Source organism: Aspergillus vadensis (assembly GCF_003184925.1).
Source record: "Aspergillus vadensis CBS 113365 unplaced genomic scaffold BO88scaffold_6, whole genome shotgun sequence".
Lineage (NCBI taxonomy): Eukaryota > Fungi > Ascomycota > Eurotiomycetes > Eurotiales > Aspergillaceae > Aspergillus > Aspergillus vadensis.
In genome coordinates this window covers 105,889-124,922 of record NW_020292044.1, presented here as the reverse complement: position 1 = coordinate 124,922, position 19,034 = coordinate 105,889, and the positions used below count along the sequence as shown (strand labels likewise).

Here is a 19,034-nt window from a genome sequence, read left to right as displayed (position 1 = left end):
TTCTTCCATGCACTGATCTAGGCCGAAGACTGACGCGAGATGGATCCCAGAAAAACTGTAAGGAGTCTTCGACAGGCCGAACATCTCTCGCATACACCGTGTAACTTTGGCATCATTCTTGATAAATGAAGAGAGAAGCGTATTGCTGCCCAAGCTCTGGCGGAGATGCGTCCCTAGCTCATGAGCAGAATACTGATAAAGCGGGTACTCTTGCCGATGCTCCTGACGGCCACTTCCCAATAAAGCTTGCTGCCCAAAGGCGTCGAAGGACACGTATGTGAGGCAGGTGTTTGTGAGGTAATCATGGACGGTGGGAAACCAAGCCTCCCGCGTCCGCTCCAAGTACTCCTGGGCAGTAAGATGCACGAGCTTCGCCGTGTTGTTGTTTTCGTCAATCGTGACTAATCCACAGCAGACAGACACGATCTCTTCAATATCTGTGACGTTCATTTCGTCAAACTCGGGCTCACCAATTTCAACCGCAATAGCATGTTGTAGCTCTAGAGCGCTAACTGGTCGTGCAGAGAACGTGAGCCATCCGAGTACTCTTTTGGCAAGGTCTTGAGAGAAGGAGCTTTGAAAGCTAATCCTCTTTAATGTCTCGTTATAGGCATGGTCATAAGCCCCTGAGCCTGACTGGAACCGACTACCCAGTGCTCGGACTCTTTTCTCATTCTTCTCATCCAGGATTAAGTTGTAATAGAGACGCACAAGCAAGAATCTAGACGAGTCAATAACTTTCCGATATTTCGGAACCGTGTCACTCACATTCCATCAGCCGATTCGAGAATCTGCCTTCTAACATACGCCCAAAGCTCAGGCTTCCTTCGAAGGAAACGCGGAAGATAGTCAAGGTTTCCGTCGAGAAAATTTTCTATGTCGCCTACGCTGGCTTGAATCTCCAAAGTATCACCTCGAGACAACAGATGACCGAAATAATCGCCCGGTCGGGCAGTCGCAAGGAGCTTGACCTTCGTGCGACCGCCGATGTCAAGGAGTTTTCTGGCCCAAGCAAGGAATTGACGCCTCACGTATACGTCGTTACACTCATCCAGTGCATCAACGACCAGCAGCACCTCACTGCATTCAGACACCGCCACATTGAGTATCTTTTCGATATCTTCTTTGGCAAGACGGGTAGACCTGGGCGGGAGGAGGTAGCGCCTTTTTGTGATACTGTCATACAAGCTTTGATTTCCCTGAAGTAACTGTCTCAGGAGGCTTGACAGGAGCCCAGAATATTCAATACGCTCCTGATAATGAAAATAATGATAAGCAACTGCAACACTGCTATTGAGGGAGAATTCCCGCTGAAGATGGTCGACTGCGATCGAAGAAAGGACCGTCTTGCCTGCACCAGGAGCCCCGGTGCATAGAAGTGCCTTGCTCTTCTCATCAGAGATCCAAGAACGGAACTCTTCACTTTCCAGGAACCATTTACCCGTTCCCTCGTGTCGAGAGCTAATGATTCTCTGATGTCGTTTCGAGGCGTCAATAGGACATATCCATGCAAGCGTTTCATTGCGCTGCTGCATATCGTGGTGGCCTTTCATGGACTGAATGTCTGCTCCGATCTCCAAGGTGAGATCTCTGTCGAACCACCATCAGCGATGATTTCCCCGAAGTAAACCGGAAGTAATGTTCAATCGCAGCAGTAGGGGAATCAAGAGGGGATATTGCTCATACTGATTGATCTTGCCCATTACCAAATTCCACAGCGAGAGACAATAAGTGATGCGGCTCCGCATGCTGTCTACCTCTGCAGGGTCCCATTTAACTCGACTCCATGCTCGGACAGCCTTTGTCTTCCAGTCCGAACTTGCAAAAGCGAGCACATTAAATTTGCTCAACTTGTGTTCGATCTCCAGCAGCACTTCACGGCCTCGCTGGACGATTATATCCAGTTCCATTTTCTGGGTCGTACTGAGCCCTTCATTAGGAACATCATTGAGGTCATGAAGAAGCGCCCATAGGCTTTTTACACTATGGATGATGGTGAGCACCGCTTAGAAAGATAACGCGGGATTCTTACTCTGCAGAGATGGCCTTGAAGCCACTCGGTGCCTGGGCGAACCGCTTTTTCAAGTCATCAGCGAGTTGCAAAGTAGCGAGGAAATCACCGACACCGAAGCCGAAACTCATCGTGAACAACCAAGACAAATAACTCGAGCTCGTATGAGTTGATGGGATGCAGTCACAGGAAGGATGGTGTATTATAAGCAGGATGCGACGAAATGCGACCGAGCCGGAGGTGGCTGTGTTCAAGGGGGCTTAGCGCTTACGCATGACGAGTTTGGGGCACAGTTAGGGAAACTGCTGTGCTGTCATGTGGAACCAGGAAGAAATAATGGCTTATAGGGAGATATAAATGACAGATAGTTTTCTTGAGCATATCTCAATTTGGCATATGTAGTGGCCGCTGATTGACAGATTCCCCATTCTGACGATGTTGGAAGGAAAAAAAGGCACGAGTATATATGAGGACCGCTGCAAGGCTGAAACGCAGCCCAATCTCCCGATCGCTTGACCTCGAATGAACACTGAGTTTGTATAAACAAGTGCTTTTAACTACTTAGTAGCCATACAAGATAGATTGTGCGCCAGACTAGATCATGCCCCCGTTGGGCTTGCTTGCCGTCCCTTGACATGCACCTACTGATCAACAGCAACGCACAGATACTTTGCAATTATCTGTCAAACCTTGTGTTGGAATAGAGCGAAGTAGAAAGTACTTTCAGAACTCTAGAGACTATCCAGTATCAGACCACTGCTCAATTCGATCATTCACTATAGTTCTTCATCGCATAGATCGAGGGGAACTACAAAGTGAAAAAGAGTACTCTCATACAGGATTCCATAAGGATAATAGTCGGCAGTATATTCTCCATGGCAAAAATGATATAGCATGCCGAAATAGTTACCTCATGATGAGTGGTATATAACTAATTAGTGATCGGGATGACTCAATGATCGCTTGATTTACTACCAATTCTCACCTCTCCATTCCCGTCTCTGTTCTTTCCCATCACACACACCCATCAACTACACCAAGCTAGCCAATCTATCGACCCACAAAGCAATGTACGACGTGTCCACTGTACTCTTCACAGAAGCAGACAACCAGATCAGCTACCGAACACTTCATACTCATACCTTCGAAATGGAGAGATCTCCGTTGGGACAGCTGGGCAAGCTGCCCTACGAAATCCGACTGGAGATCTACGAGAAACTTTTTGCAAAGAAGACACCCCTGACGATTCTTCGCTGCTCACGAGCAATCCACGGAGAAATAACCAAACGCCTCTATGACACACTCAACATACATCTAACTCCGGTGTTCAACGACCCCTGGATCGAGGTTCGCTGCAAACGATTGCGATTGCGATGGACCATACCCAATCATTCCTGGATTGCCCAGGCTCGATTCTCATGTATATCATACCACAAGGTGAACCTGGTGATTCATATCTACGCACCCGACCCACGCAACCCTGGCCAAATAGCTCTGCTCTGGCAAAAGGTTCAATACTTGGTGTATATTCTTCAGAACCGTGCTGTTGCTTCCATAGTTATTCGATTGCGAGAGCATCAAGGTCGCGACTGGCAAGAGGAAGGTCACGTGGTGGAGAGCATCCCTTATCCAAACAAACGTCGTCCTGATCATCACATTGTTTTCCTGCCCTTCTGTCGCTTATTCAATGTTGGTGCCTTCTGGGTGCTTCCAGATACTCGGCGCATGGACCGTGTCACAGACTGGGGTCTGATAAACTATGGTCGGGACTTCATCCTGAACAATGGTTACCGGAACTATAACGATGGTCCTCTCAGCCAGGACCGGCAGTACCGGGATATTGTCCGAGACTTTGATAATATTGACGCCCTGATTCGAGATACCGACTTTTTCCTAGAAACACGCCTGGACACTATGCGTGGTAATACCGCAGCAATGCTTCGCCTTGATCGAGTCGCCCACTGGCCTCTGGCAATAACCGTCGACTCGTCATCCAGGCTCGAAAGTAGCTTGTTAGATATTCGACAGTACTCAGGCTCAGTAAACCTTCACGATCCCGGTCTGAACAGTCATAGCCTCCGTATGTGCGCGTTCTATAACATGTACGAAATTTCTTGCGCCATATTAGACAGGGATTCATGGGAAGAATGGCTTTCATGTTTCCCTGAAGGTCTCGATCCCCATGATCAGGACAGTATCGATACTCAGACCCAAATGATCATGGACAATCCCGAAAGGAATGACATCTGGGATTCCGAAAGGGCAGATCGGGAGTACGAAACCAATATTGAGAACTATTTGGAGCGTAATTGGAATGGTTCTCCTGCATGGCGTTACCCCAGCTTTGAAAAGGACTGGTGTACCGATTGCCGACGGATAGGATATCGGACTGGGTGTGACCAAGACTGCGAGCTGATGGATGGTCCTTACTATGGAATGTATTGGGATATTGACAAAGTTTTTGCTGCTGGTTTTACGGATTCTGATATTTGTTAACAATTATAATGATTTGAGATACTATTCGTGATTTAGACCCGCATTGCCAACCCGTATTTCTCCGTGGGCTGTTCTAAGTGCTCGATATCAAGGGGAGCAATAAACAAGCATAATTTCTAATCTACCAGTAGATTATTTGCTCGATAGTATGTAGTAGTGTGAGTAAAGAAAGCTATGGTAGGGGCAAAAAGTGCATGATTTGGAAGGTCCAGCCTTGCCTTTCGCACTTTCTATGTGGGAACATACCACGGTCTGTCTGAAACTCTCAGCAACCACACAGAGCTCCCCCCTCCTCATTTTCTTCTCTTCTTCTCTCCTCAACTTACCACTTGGCTGAGTGGCATGCTGTGGATACCATCGTGTCAAAATGTGGCTTTACATTCCCTTATTCTGAGTTCTCAGGTTCTGCCCACCTTCTTTGCATGCACGCACTTGACACCAAACTTATACTTCGCTTTAGGACTCCTCTCCACCAATACGCCGACATCACCGTGAGTCTGGCTAATAACTATGGTGCTTCATCTGACATTCTATTAGGAAGATGTCGGCTGACGAGGGCTCGCTCAACCCCTTTTTGACAACGGAGCGCACGGTGGCCACTCTCCACCCAGCCTCTATCCTTGGTGGAATCTCCTTTGGATTCTGTGCGGGCCTGCTATGAAACTGTCTATTGGGGATATAAGGGAGCAGGGCATGGCTATTGATCTTGACATGACGGGGCTGGCAATCCTGGTCTATAGCAAGCGGAACATCCTTTGTAACACAGGGACAGGGGATGCAGCTGCCTCGAGCTCTGACAATCAGAGAAATCGAGCAGGCCAAGCAAAAGCCCCCCGGGGCCCTGCCGAAAGATCTGTTCCACTGCTATAATACCTGGCAGCGAATTCTGGACTTCCATAGCAACTCCCAAAGCTAGACTCCTGACCGATAACTCACGGTGTCGTGTGTTGGAGGACAACGAGTTCGACGTGCGCATTGACGCGACTTTCCAGACACTCAACGTGAGGATTCCGGTCATCTTGTTCCTGGCAGATCGCGGACGAAGCATAGTGTGTCGGATCCAGTCGCATACGTTCCCCTGATCACCGGAATCCGATGAACGTACCAATGGAAAGCCTGCCGCCGCACCAGCCCCACCGTGGCTGTCTGTATCGAGAAATCCACGAGGATCTCGTTGACTTGATCGGAAAACCCGGGAAAGGGTACGAGGTCCTTCAGAGGCACGGAGAGTGGTCCACCGTGCGCGGGCCAACGTTGACATGTTGGAGGGGAAAGGGGACTGACAGAGGGTGTGGTGGAAGGCTGGGATTGATGCCCTCGCTTTGAGAGACATTAAATCACTCACCCAGCCCCACCATTGGTGTAAGTGAGGCCCCATTTTACTATCCTGCAATTTGTGCTGACTACCTCTTGGCTCCGCCTTGCGCGGAGTCCCCCCAGCGATGAGCTTGCACCTTACCGTGGTGCTGGGGTCCAGTATTCCTCCGATAGGAGGAAGAAGCTAAGACAAGCTCTTTCGTAGAACATAGTCTCGTAGCGTTCTGTTATTTTGTGATTTGGTGATGGCTAAGTCGCCGCAAGCGCTAATGCCTATTCTGAGACACACAGCTGTTGCATCTGGTATCAGCCGCAATCCGGCCTTGGGTGTATGCGAGATATAGAGAGTGTTATCAGGCGAGGCACCCTCGAATGAAGTGCTGCCTGCGGAAGATGGTATCGGTCGGCTCCGGTCTTTGCATATTTTATCCTGAATACTGCGTGCTTTGGCGGTGTCGTGTGCTTGTCAAAGCATGATTACCCAGATGGCGCTGGATCAGTAGTCATGAAATAGTCTATTTTGCTTGAGACTCGTTACTACATGGTAGTAGAAAGTAATATTACTGTCTACTATGATACAGATTTATTTTTTGGTCTTATAGTCTGGTCGTTGTCAAGATATGTTTACTGATACCTTCCTTGGCATCGGGGCAAGCATGTATTCTCAAGCAAGGGGGTGGGTGGGGATTAGGCTTCAGGCCATAGCTGCCTGGCCGCAAAAATGTACATAGTCATCTATACTTGAGGGATATCGACTTACTATAAAGGTAGTACTACGCCACGTCCAAATCCTGATCATCATCTTAGAGTCAATTCACCCATCACCATAAGTCATTTTCTCGATCATGGAGATGTCACGAGAACAGCTGATATTCAACGTCATGGCTAACTATCCGCCGATGGAATTGGAAGTCATGCGGCTGCTGCAGCCTGGGTTCTCCAACGCGCTTGGACCGTTGATCACTTCCCAGCTATCGTTCGACTCATTCTCCAGCGAGACAATTTCTGCAATAATGAAAGTCTGGTTTAACCCTGAACTCGCCCACCACGTGCGTTCCTTCGAAGTTTGTTGGTGTTATACCGAGGAGGAAGACCAAGAAGTGGAAGGATTCGATAAAGAGAGTGTCCTCAAATTCGTCGACTATGCACTAGACACCATTTTCGAACCCAAGGAAGCAAAATCACGAGCCAAATGGAAAGAACACCTATTGATGCCGAATGAAGAGGCTTGGTTCGGACTACTACTTGTGCGCCTGCATCACCTGGAAACGCTCGAATTTGGGCACGACATTACCTACGGCCTTGTGATCGATATATTGCGCAAAGCCGCGCGACGTCAGCGGCCTTTCCATGAAGATCCTCCATTTCCATGCCTCAAGAAAATTATCATGAATCCTCAGTGGGGAGATTCGTGGACGGAATCCAACTTTATCGACCCCTTCTTCTTCTTTCCGGCTGTTGAAACCGTCGAGTGTCGTGCAATTGGCGAGTCGGAATCTTCAGAGAACACTCCAGTTGTGACAACCCGCTCCGCTCGCCCCGTCCGTAAGATAATTGTTAAGGAAGCTTATTGGACTCACGGCTTGTTTGACTGGCTGGATGCGTGTACGCAGCTGGAACACCTGGCAATCAAGCTAGCCTTGCAACGGGATGATGAACCCTCGGAAGAATATCGGTTTCGTGCCCCGCAATTCCGTCGGCACCTCCTTCGCTCCCGATCGACACTGAAGACACTTCATCTTGGTGCGACGCAGACGCTGACCAGCCTGGCAAGTGGTCTGATCGATGAGGATGGACCATTAGGCTCTTTGCAGGAATTCGCCTACCTCCAGGATCTTGACGTCCGACATGCCCATCTGCTCCCGTTGGCCTCGCGGGGTAGAACGGTGAGACATCACACGCGACTTCTTAGAATACTTCCTGCCTCTATCCAGCGTCTGAAGATTAGGCACGTTGTCGATGAGGACTTTGATAGTCTTCAGGCTGAGCTGCTGAATGTGGTGCAGCGGCGAGACTTGTTTCCTCGGCTTGAAGAAATCATAATCAAGGCTGAAGATGTAGAGAACAAGCCATTGGATTCATTGAGACAAGCATGCACAACCGCTGGTGTTACGTTTACTGCTAAATTGCAGAAGGTCTGGTTTAGCTTTCGTCGCAATTGATGTTCGATCTAGCTCGGGTGTTTGTCCGCGTTATACTGCTGAACAAGCTTATTCATGATATTTTCAAACTATAAGTGTCGTTTCATCCTTTAGGGATAGTACTCCATGGAATATATGATGAAGAACTTGTATTCTGCCTAGTTATGTCTGGTCTGCTGCATATATAAGCTCGAGTTCTGAGCAGACTAAATATTCCAGTTCAAAGAAAAAGCTCGTACGGCTAACATCGTGCTCGTCAGCCTTTAGTTAGTAAGCCTTTTGTATCAGTCCAGGGGCTGAGGTGCGATGTCCCATCTATTGTGACGTTTTTGTCTTCTCTGTGTGAGTAGTAATGGAAGACATAGATGATTAGGATAGTTTAGATGCCCGACCATCCTACCTCACCAGGACTGGACGATTTCATCCAATCAACGAACGAATCTATTCTAGATTGCACTATAAAAATGGCCTAAAAGATAAACCAAGCACATACGACCACAGGGTGTGGAAAACAGGGCTTCCCGTCCGCTCAGCCGTACTTAAGCCACACGCCGGGAGGTTAGTAGTTGGGTGGGTGACCACCAGCGAATCCCTTCTGTTGTATGTTTTTTTCATCTTGTGTTTATGATTCCAAAACATGATGTTCTCTCGTATCTGCATTGGTTGATGTTGGACTTATTAACCCCTTCAGAGATCCTATATGGAATATTGCGGGATTAGCATTCATACCTCCAACCAAATACGGTATTGCCTCTCCCCGTTCGCTTCTCTACCCAGTCATTCTCCCAAGTGAATCCCACTTGATAACTTGTGCATAGAATCGGGAGCAATACCAGATTGCTTAGTGACTTCCTTCTTCAGTCGTCCCTTTACACACTGATCGCAGAGCACCACCCGGTTTCGGTCCTTGACGCGCCAGAAGCGGACTATAAAGGCGCAGGCGATCCGGATGGCCCACACCGCGTGGTTGAGGGAGCCCGGATTACAAATGTGAATCTCTGCCGCGCCATTGCATGATTTTAGGTCTGGGTCCTGATCACATCGAACGTTAGCGTACCAGTCTGATCGATTATTGCGATTGGCAGCCCCATCAAGGACTTCCTACGCGCGAGGATGGAAGTTAGTCGTTGGCACCGGAATATTGGCACATTTTCTTGTAGACAGATCAGGCAAAGTAGGTCACGGAATAGTACATACAAATTTCCCATGCTTCTGCTGCATGAACAGGGCGAACTGACAGTGAGACTTCAACATTGGGGACGGGCAGCGCGGGTGCGCTCGATAGTATCCACACTGTTAGGTTCGGACCGGTTCGTTTGCCACGGACCACCACACTGTCACAGACCAAGACATCAGGTAAGTAATGCCGTAGATTCCTAAACACGGGGAATGCCAATTCAATTATACAGGACATAATGCCCACCATAATCTGTGGATGTGGTGATCCGAGGCAGTGCACGAATTAGTTCTGTGAGTAGCTGGGCTAATCCAACAGGGTGGGTCTCTTGACAACCAACGAGACATCGAAATATAACCGAGTAAGCACTAAGGACTCATTAAACTAGCTAACTAGCTTTCCCAATTAGACAAAGCCATGAATGAATGAAAGAAGAAATTATATAATCTCTTACTATTCCCAACCCCTCAACGCTTCCTCAGTTACCCCTCAAGCCACCTCAAATTCGTACCATCTGAAAGTATCTCTGCAACATCCAATCAATTCAAACCAAACCTCAGACTCCCAAGATCGACGCTGTTACTTCCTCATAATTTATAACTATCACAATCACCCCAAAATGTCCGTCCGGGTCATCATCTACGCCTACCGCAAACCCGGCCTTGACCTCCAAACCTTCAAGGAGCGCTACGAAGCCCACATTGGACTAGTCAAGCGTCTCTCCGGCGACGACTTCCCTCTCTCCCACAAGCGTATGTACGTTGCGCGCACTACAATTGAACAACCTCAAGCCGGGGAGGGCAGCAGCAACAACTCGACCCGCAATGCCCTCACTCCTGCCACCGTTCTTGTCGGCCAGCAGACAGATTTCGACTTTGATGCCTACGCCGAACTCACTTTCGCGGACCAGACTGCCTTCCAGACGTTCTCCGCCAAGGTGATGGCGCCTGAAGCGGCAGCGCAGATTGCGGCGGATGAGGAAGGATTTTTGGACCGGAGCAAGTTGGGAATTGCGCTTTTGGGGGATGTTGTGGAGACTACCAACTAAAAGCGAAAGGATAGAGATGAGGTGGGGTGTCGCTAGATGTATATATCCATTCAATTTTGTATTTCTCTGTGCTTAATAGCACATGTGGATGTTCATGGATCATTGTATCATGATAGTCGTTAGTGGGAGGATGGGAACCCCTTTGACTAGAAGCACCGGCCAGTATGATTCCCCTAGATATTGTATATACCCCTTGCGATGAATTGATGTAGTTAAACACGAAGGATCATAATAGAAGTACAATACGTATAGGTCGCTGAAAGAGAGTCGATTTATAGCACCAATCATCAGAGAATATACCTGCTAATATATACCCCACTCCACCTTCTGATTACCTGCATCGCCACCACACTCCATATACCCCTTTGCACCAACAAGACCATCAGAAGCGTACTTGGAGATCGCCTCGTTGATAATAGTAACAATATCCTGACTGCCAGTGTGATAAGTAACATCACCAGTAACGCCAACATTCTGAACGCCAAAATGGCAAGACCCGGACTTAGCAATGTCGTGCTGGTGACCGATACCAGTAGTCCACTTGCGGCTCTTGCCCTGGAGATCCTTCACAATAGTTTGACAGTCAGAGACCTTCGGGGAAGCGAATGAGGTCTCATCCTGGTAGGTGTAGCCGCTGCACTTGGTGACGCCCTGCAGCGGGTTACAGGGGTAATTCGGATCGCTAGAGTTGGACTGCGACGGGGTGGACCACGAGGCCCAGGCCACCTGAGGGCTGCACACGGGGAGGCGAATATAGCCGGGAGTGGTAATGTCTTGGTTCGATAGATCTTTCAGAGTATCCTTGTCCAAGGGATTGGCGACGGGTCCTCCGTTAGCATTACCGTTGGCGACGTAGGTTCGAACAGACCCAATAATTAGTTCAGACACAGTAATGTTACCCCAAGACCCTGAGCCGAGTGAGCTGAGTCCTGGTGGCGCAGTGAAATATGTCTGGTCGGAGCACGTTGATGTCGACCCACTATCCTTACTGGAACAACCTCTCCACTTGCCGTGGGGATGGACCAGATAGTACAACTTGTTATTGTAGCATGCATAAGTGGACTCTTGCGTGGATGCAGTCATGTAATCGGTCAATGGGTTTTGCGCACTGCAGTCATAGCCCGAGTCGACGACGAAGGCAGCGGTGCCGGAGACGGCCCATACGGATGGAATGGCGAAGCCGAAGAAGGCCTTGCTGATGTAACTCTCGATTTGGGCGTTGATCTGGCTGTTTGTTAGGTAGTCTGCCAATGGGCTACCGCCGCCACCCTCAATGAGATTACCATTTGCAATCATGGTACTAAGCAGACTGATGGAGGCGTCTGATCCATTAAATAAATTCCAGAGTTGGTTTTGGGCCGTGGCAGACCAGCCGTAGACTACCGACCCCAGTGTGAAGGTGAAGCTGTCTTGGTACTTTGGTGCCCATTTACCCCTGTATGAAATGGGTCAGCGATCTCTGGATTTCATACGAATCAATGATACATACGGCCCTTTCGACAGTGAATTGCTCGCAATTGAGGCTCCGTACGCCACGATGGCGCTGGTGATATTGGCAGTGTTGTTGGCGCCAGAGGCTCCCAGAGAGGCACTAAGAGCCGGTAGATTTGTGAAGACTGTAGACGATCAGATTAGTTGTCCGAGTAAGGCGGGTAGGGGGTTTTCTATCGTAACTTACCTCCTTCAAAGTATGGCGCAGTTATCACGGTGATCCCAAGACCTAAAAGGTTGACCGAGGTCTCTAGCCATGTGTCACTGGGAGGCGAAGGTACCGTTGCGAAGGTGGTCTCAAAGTCCTGGAGCTGGGTGTCGATGTATGTTCCAGCAACTGCGTTGATGGCAGCGTAGAATTGGGAGAACGCCTGGATGACGAGCCTTGTCAGCAACGTTCGATTTTTTTCAGGACAGAAATTGCGAGTCTTACCGAGTTTATCACTGTGAGAGAATTATAGATCACCATTGCCGCAGCACCCGAATCACCGGTGCCCTTTCCGAAGCCGTGGAACGATCCGCATGTTTTGGCGTTGAAACAGTTGCCATTTGGAGCTGGTAGCCCACAATTCATCGTCTCACCGACATGGAAAGTGTTCATGATGGACCGGGAGAAGGCCTTTGCAGCAGGTTGCATTTTGGGCTTATCAATGTTCTTCCAGACGTTAATGGCATCGGACCAAGCATTAGAAGCGTCCAGCTGCGCCCAGCGCTGAGCGCACGGCATCCACAGTGCATCTTGAATGGCCGGATCCGTACAAGTTAGGGAAGTCCAGTTGCCGGTTCGATTACTCTCTGCGTAAGAATCTTCATGCAGGACGACGTCGTCAATGTGACTAGACCAGTTGGCAGGGTTAGGGCCCGATGCGGCAGATCGTGGTGGACAAGTGACTGACCTACCTTGATACCCAGAACTGGCGGGAAGCTGGAAAGGCACTTTGATAGAGGCGGAGGTGCGAAAGAAGAAAGAAAGGGTAAAAAGAGTGAAATGCAGGAACGTAAGGAACGTATTGCGTGGCTTGGGCCACGCCGAATAATGGAAAGAGAGAGACATTATTTAGCCACAGTGCGCCTAATGAGCCCGAGAAGGACAGGGGATGTGACGGTAGATCTTATACCTGCTGCTGACAACTAGTCCTTGGGACGAAAGAACATGCCCCGGCCAGAGCAACCTATCAGTGGTCGTTCTACTGTCTTAATTTCCGCCAGGAATAAAAACTGCTAACTTATTGCGATGCAGCACATGCGAACAAATCTCTCTCGGCGTTTGGCCTCCCCTGAGTGATGAGGCAGTGCTTTATTGGGCTCCTACCGTAGGTGAGACAGGGCTTGCTTCTAAACTAGTCCGCATGATGCGACAAGGGTCCTTGTACTAGTGTGGAGCTACGATATACTGATAATAAACCGAAAAAAAAGTGTAAGAGATTTCATAATGAAATAATGAAATAATAATGGACGGCTACTATCGGACCCCTATGCGCGCTAATCTATTAGAGTCCAGCATAGGAGACCCTAGATTGGGCAAGAATGGCGCAGGCTGCAAGGATCAGGCTAGCTCAGGGAGACAGCTGCAGCATTATGCCGTGACATCCGTTTAGCCGCCTGGCAAATTTACATTGACTCCTGTCTTTTTTTTTTTACTATATTCTTTTGTTTGACTCTCTTGACGTTTTTGACGGCGAACAGTCAGGGTTGTTCAACAGTTCGGTTCTTTTACCTCCCACATTTCATTCCATACCTTTCCTTCAACATGAACCGCGGTCACTTTCTTGCTTGGGCTGTATTGGTGCTAAACTCGATAATTGCAATGGGCGACGGCACTCCAGACATTTCTTCGGGCATATTCGAAGTAGACTTGATATTCCCACGCAATGGAACGTACACTCCTCAGGCGTTGATGCCCATCGTTTTCGCGCTGCAGAATCCGTCTCTGGCTTCCACGTTGGGAGCCACCATCTACTGGGGGCTGCGGGAAGGCAACAACTGGTCTGCGCCGGGCTCCATAACGGACGGGGGATTCGAGCTCTTTACGTTGAACTCTACGTCTTCTGGGCCTCATTTGGCCACCAGCTTCGTGAACACTCTCGCCTACCCGGACGGCTCTTGGACTTTTGCCTGGACTCTGGAAGTCACCAACTGCTCACAGGCCGAAAGGCCAGATTGCCTTCAATCCGAAAGCCAAAATTGCTCATTGACTTACAACCCAAATAAAATCATCTCGTTGTAAAATGCCATTGTCTTCAATGTCAGCCAGTCAGGGCAAACACCCAGTCTCGAAGCAGCCACATCTTCTGACATGTGTGGCACCATGGAAGCCTTTGCGTTTAACGTGACTTCTGCCGGGGATACTGAGGAAGTGTGTGGCTTCCTTGGACCCAGTCCGACGACCAACCCGTGCGCAACGACGGTCAATGCTTCCGTGGCATCAAGTATATGGGCAGAAGCCACTGCCTTTGCCTGTGACCCTCGAGAGCGTTCGGCGTACCCCAACGTTACATGTCCGACTTCTTCGTCCAAATCCAACGCCGCGCGACAATCTGGCATGGTCGCAGCATCGACATTGCTTACGCTGTTAGCAATGGTGACTGCTTTGATCCATCTTGGGTGACAGCGATGTACATAGTGTTTTAGTAGTAGCCTCTGGCCTAATAGGGAAGGTGGACCCTTTGTATATGTAGTCACATTGATATCGAGAATATTCTATTTTCTGAGTTCCTTGGACCAAGATCGTTCATCCGTAAGCTTGGTAGTATTGCGTCGCAGCCTTGTTGCGCCCGCCCATTTCCGCGGGGGAGCAAGGTTGCACTAGTTCAGCCTTACAACGTAGGGTTCTAAGGAAAGTGAAGCGAGGACGCCATGCCCATGAGCTTGTCTTCCTTGGCAGAAATTTCAATATCCATCAGGTTGCCCCTACGCCCGGTTGCCCTTCAGCCAAAAACTATTATAACACACGGTGCCCTATTCGCTTTTACGGAATGCACCTTAAGGGTCTGAGTTCACCAGAGTGCAACAATACTGAAACCTCGCCAATGAGAAAGCCAGCTACTAGTAAGTCTGTCCCTGGAAGGGAGGAGGGGGGTCACTGTGCAAGATAATTGGCCGTTCTGACAAGCTAGCCAGCGGTAGCGCCTAAGCTAAGCCTTGCCAGGCGTTTGCGAAGCTTTATCATCGCCGCTAATCCTCGTCGCAATCTTACCCGACCCTCCCCAAATTTGCGGTCGACACTTCTGGTTGGTCTGATTGGGGGAGTCATCCGAAAAGTCCGACCACCTGTTCGCATTGCGTTAGTACTATGCAGTGGATATCCACCTCGCTCAACTCAAGTTAAGGGGATCATACGGACTCCGTCCACCCTCCCGACAATGTGTCGGTTTTCCGGACTTTCTCTCAAATTTCCCATGTATTTCTTTGTTCGAATTCGAAGACCGATGCTATTTTTTATGCCACGCATGGGGTGAAAGAGTTACTAGACAGTGCCAGTATTGCCATAACTGTGCGGTTGCGGGACAACAAATGTCGACGTGCTAACCGATAGATCAAAAATCGATATATCGCGTCTTACCGATCAGCTGACCCAGAGGTTTGTCCCAACAGGGTATTGGATCCCTACATTACTTTGGTTTGGAAGAGACCCATTACCCCCCGACTCAATAATGACTGGGTTTTTTTTCGCTGTTACCTGCGAGTTACACTATGTGATCTAGTTGTTCATCTCGGGATGATAGTCTGTTGGGTCACGATTACGAATAGTTGCGTCTAGACCAGGCCGAAAGCAATTTTCCTGACCCTGTATAGTATTCTCGTCGTGGTGTTTGGCGTATCATCTTTGGCATGCTCACAAGCTAAACGTCTTACTCGAACATGAGCGACCCGCAGATTCCGATTTTATGGAAGAGAGCAGATAAATTCATTTACTGTAAGTACGCAGTAGTACATAACTATAACAGGGGGATCAGCTTTAATAAATAAGCCCCTGATTAATATGCAAACTCTTTGTATCTGAAATTCTAGATTATCTTTACTAATATTTTAGAACCATATCTTTTTAAGCTGGTCGCGCTAATACGTGAGAGACGAGAGATTGCCAAGAGACCGGACTGGTTGCAAGAGAAAGGAGAAGCGAAATGTCTGGCACTTCATGCGCGTGTGAGAAGTAGACGGTTCGCCCCTGGTTAGTTTGATAACAGCAGTTTGACACTCTACAACACCATGACCAAATACGATGCTGCGTATCAATTTATACGCGTCGCTAAAATATTCCCTCCCTTCTTCAGATTTTATGAAGTTTATCACTACCTGTTCCGATAGCTGCTTGATCAATGACGACTGTATGAGTGCCGAGTGATTGTGCCACTCTGTGTATTTCGCGTGTATAGCACTTGGTTCGGGAAGCCACAGGTCGATGAAATCAACGTTTTTGAGCGCCAGCCTGAGCTGGAATCCCAAGTCAGAAAATTTGGAGCGTCCCCGCAGCGAGAGAGACAAGCCTGCCTATGATCGGCATATCTGCCTGCAATATGATTCCAGTTGCCAAGATACTGGCCAAAGTTGTGTTGAGTATTCTTTTGTCATACTGTATGGAACTGCTGCCAACTATTATCTATCTTTCCAGATGTGCCATCTTTTCCCCCGGACCCGTCTCGTTGTCCGAAAATACCAGTCGCACGACCTTTTACTTGTTTTTTTTCGGCGAATGACTAGAGAAGACCATAATCAGTATAGTTGTCTGCGAGACTCCACATGGGGGCCTACCTGGCGACTATTGCACTGGCACTGTTGCGTGTCGGCGAGGCCCATCCTTCTATGTAATATACACGGGTGGGCATTGCACAGAAGGGTGGGCCTTAACTTAATTGAGGGCCAGTGGGGTGTCGGTGAGGCCTATTTACGCAATTGTAAACAGCTCTCCGCAGTGGTTTTCAATAATATCGTTGGATGTGACTTGAAACCACCACGACCTCTTCGTCTGCTGTATTGAGCGTATCGAAATTCAATCAAATCATCCACTGGTTGCGACTGGCTAGAGAGAATTGTAATCAATATAGTTTTCTGTCAGACTCCACACGGGGGCCTACCTGGCATTGATTGCGCTGACACTGTTCTCGGGCTCTCGACTGGCGTATTAGTGCGGCGATCAGCACGTAGAAATCGGATCATACTTAGTCGACTCCCATAGTCACTTCAATGTCACTCACCGACAACATACGAGCCCTCGACCGAATCAAGGGCCCGTGGGGTGTCGGTGATACCCACCCTTCTGTGCAATATATAAGGGTGAGCTTCGATCCGTTTCAGGGCTTCTGGGATGTCGGTGAGGCCCACCATACTCTATTGTACAGAAGGGTGGGCGTCTCGCAGAAATCAAGCTTCACATTTCTGGAATAATGAGAAAAGTGCCAGAACGGTGGAAGTAGATGGAGGCAGCATGGATTTGTCAGAGTAGAGAAGGGGATTAATCAAAGAAGGGGAAGTAGGAGAGGAGTGAGAGGTGTAAGGTATAGAACGGGTCGTAGAGTGGAGAATATAGAATGGGGAAAGAGAAAAATAGACTACTATACTGCCTACCGTCCCGGATTAACACAAACCAAAATTACCGTTACAGCCTCACCTGACCCGCTGTGGTTCTTTGTTCGTGTGTCTGTATTCAATTCCGGGTGAATTGCTTGTCTGAGTGTGTAAGAGCAGTCCTTGTAATTTATCTGTTTAGACATTCACTCCGGCCAGGGTCAGCTGATCGTTCGCCTCTTCTTCCTGGGTGGTCCCCGACCACCACCTCTTCCAATCACTAATCTAACCTCTTGAGATCTACCTACCCTCAACACTTCGTCTTGACACCAACTACCGTACCGCCAAGACGTTAGAAATCCTCCTCTAACAGCCACTCTAAAGATCCTGCTTTCGTTGTTTCTGCTCCAGGCCAGAAGACGCGCGATGCTATTTCCTTACTATGTTATCATGGTCTTTGAAAGAAAATTGTACGTTGTACTGATAGTACTTAGCCGTCACAGAGTGCGAGCGCTAATTGTTATACAGTCTTTTATAAACCGGATGAAAGAGATTCCATCAGGTGGCAAGGTTTTCCGGAAACATTTCGTCATGTTCAGCGCTGTCCGATCGTACTCACTGGATGTGTGAGAATCAAAAGGATAAGAGAGTACTCTTATGAAGTTGATACGACAGAAAGAGCAAGTCCCGTGTAATATACAATACAGGACTTATAAAGTACAATATGCTCTGAGATCTACTAAATTTGGTATGGCTGCCAATCAAAAGGCAGATAATCTATACAATCTCGCAATTTCAATACCAAAGCCCGATGTATGCCTATCACAGGGCATAGATGGAAATCTGTTTGAAGGAAGCAGCGAAAACTTTGATCATTTATAAATGAAGCAAAGAAGGATTAGCTGAGGTGCCACTCAATGCACTACAATAAGACAGACCGGTGGGTCTTACCAGAAAAAATGCTCTAGGCCTGGAAGCACAATTAGTTTTACGAAAACTCAAAGAGCCCTAGATCAAATACACAGCCGTCAGAACAGAAACAGACGGTGAAGTATCAGACGGCACGAACGTGTTCAAGCAAGGATTATGAAGGGTTGTTTCAAGACGCAGTAGTCATGCCATGAATCTGGGTCGCCGGGTAGCTGGGTGGTGTAATGGTAACCACCCTGGATGACACTCCTACAAAATCATCTAAGAGAGATTCCTCGACTCCACGCTAGTACAAAGTGTGGTGAGTTCAATCCCCGCGGCTGCTCAAAGACTACATTAGAAGAGAAAAAGAAACTAATTATACGCACAAGCAGGCTTTCGTTACCGCAGCTGGACCTGCCTCTGAACATACACGTGCCCGAGCCACTCCGGCAGAACAAGTGGCGTTGATTGTGCACAACCCACCGAATCTCCCTTTCCTGAGTCAGAGCCTGTAGTTTCAGTCGCGACTGCGACCAGTGATACTGATGTAAACATGGGATCCAAAGAGGCCGAGAACGGTGACAGCGTCGTGGATGCTAATCAGTTGCAATATGTTGGACACAGCCCAATGTGATATCGGGCTAGCAATATTATCGAAAGCCACTGAAGTCTTCGACTGGACAGGGACAGGAGCGAGCAGACACACTTGTGGGCTCATGTGGACGCAGGGAATGAGGCTTAGGAGGGATCGCAGGAAGAACGCGGGAGCAAGAACGCGCGATGGATAGAAGAAGTGGGTTCCACGGGGGATCGCTCTCGCGTGGTTCACCCTCGAGGCATCTACAAGGAACTGGCAACGGGCGTTTCGATTGTTCGGTTGGATTTGGGAATAACTTCACATTTTTATCATGGCTGCGAGGATAGAGGACTTCCATA

At 48.6% G+C, this 19,034-nt stretch overlaps 5 protein-coding genes across 5 annotated transcripts; 4 read left to right on the top strand and 1 right to left on the bottom strand.

Annotated features, from left to right (window-relative positions):
- Positions 1-3,160: 3,160 nt before the first annotated feature.
- BO88DRAFT_336202 (uncharacterized protein) lies at positions 3,161-4,507 on the top strand (the record flags this gene model as incomplete). Its single annotated transcript, XM_025702889.1, has 1 exon — positions 3,161-4,507. The coding sequence occupies one exon, from the start codon at positions 3,161-3,163 to the stop codon at positions 4,505-4,507; it is 1,347 nt and encodes a 448-aa protein (XP_025564739.1).
- Positions 4,508-6,705: 2,198 nt separating this feature from the next.
- BO88DRAFT_335868 (uncharacterized protein) lies at positions 6,706-7,986 on the top strand (the record flags this gene model as incomplete). Its single annotated transcript, XM_025702872.1, has 1 exon — positions 6,706-7,986. One exon carries the CDS (start codon positions 6,706-6,708, stop codon positions 7,984-7,986), a length of 1,281 nt encoding a protein of 426 aa, XP_025564738.1.
- Positions 7,987-9,761: 1,775 nt separating this feature from the next.
- Positions 9,762-10,190, top strand: BO88DRAFT_335796 (EthD domain-containing protein; the record flags this gene model as incomplete). Its single annotated transcript, XM_025702871.1, has 1 exon — positions 9,762-10,190. One exon carries the CDS (start codon positions 9,762-9,764, stop codon positions 10,188-10,190), a length of 429 nt encoding a protein of 142 aa, XP_025564737.1.
- A 303-nt stretch (positions 10,191-10,493) lies between these two features.
- BO88DRAFT_335430 (chitinase) lies at positions 10,494-12,735 on the bottom strand (the record flags this gene model as incomplete). The annotated part of the gene is made up of 5 exons (XM_025702849.1): positions 10,494-11,625; positions 11,680-11,806; positions 11,869-12,052; positions 12,115-12,517; positions 12,578-12,735. 5 exons carry the CDS (start codon positions 12,733-12,735, stop codon positions 10,494-10,496), a joined length of 2,004 nt encoding a protein of 667 aa, XP_025564736.1.
- Positions 12,736-13,488: 753 nt separating this feature from the next.
- On the top strand, positions 13,489-14,289 carry BO88DRAFT_423748 (uncharacterized protein; the record flags this gene model as incomplete). The annotated part of the gene is made up of 2 exons (XM_025708673.1): positions 13,489-13,904; positions 13,932-14,289. The coding sequence occupies 2 exons, from the start codon at positions 13,489-13,491 to the stop codon at positions 14,287-14,289; spliced, it is 774 nt and encodes a 257-aa protein (XP_025564735.1).
- Positions 14,290-19,034: the final 4,745 nt, after the last annotated feature.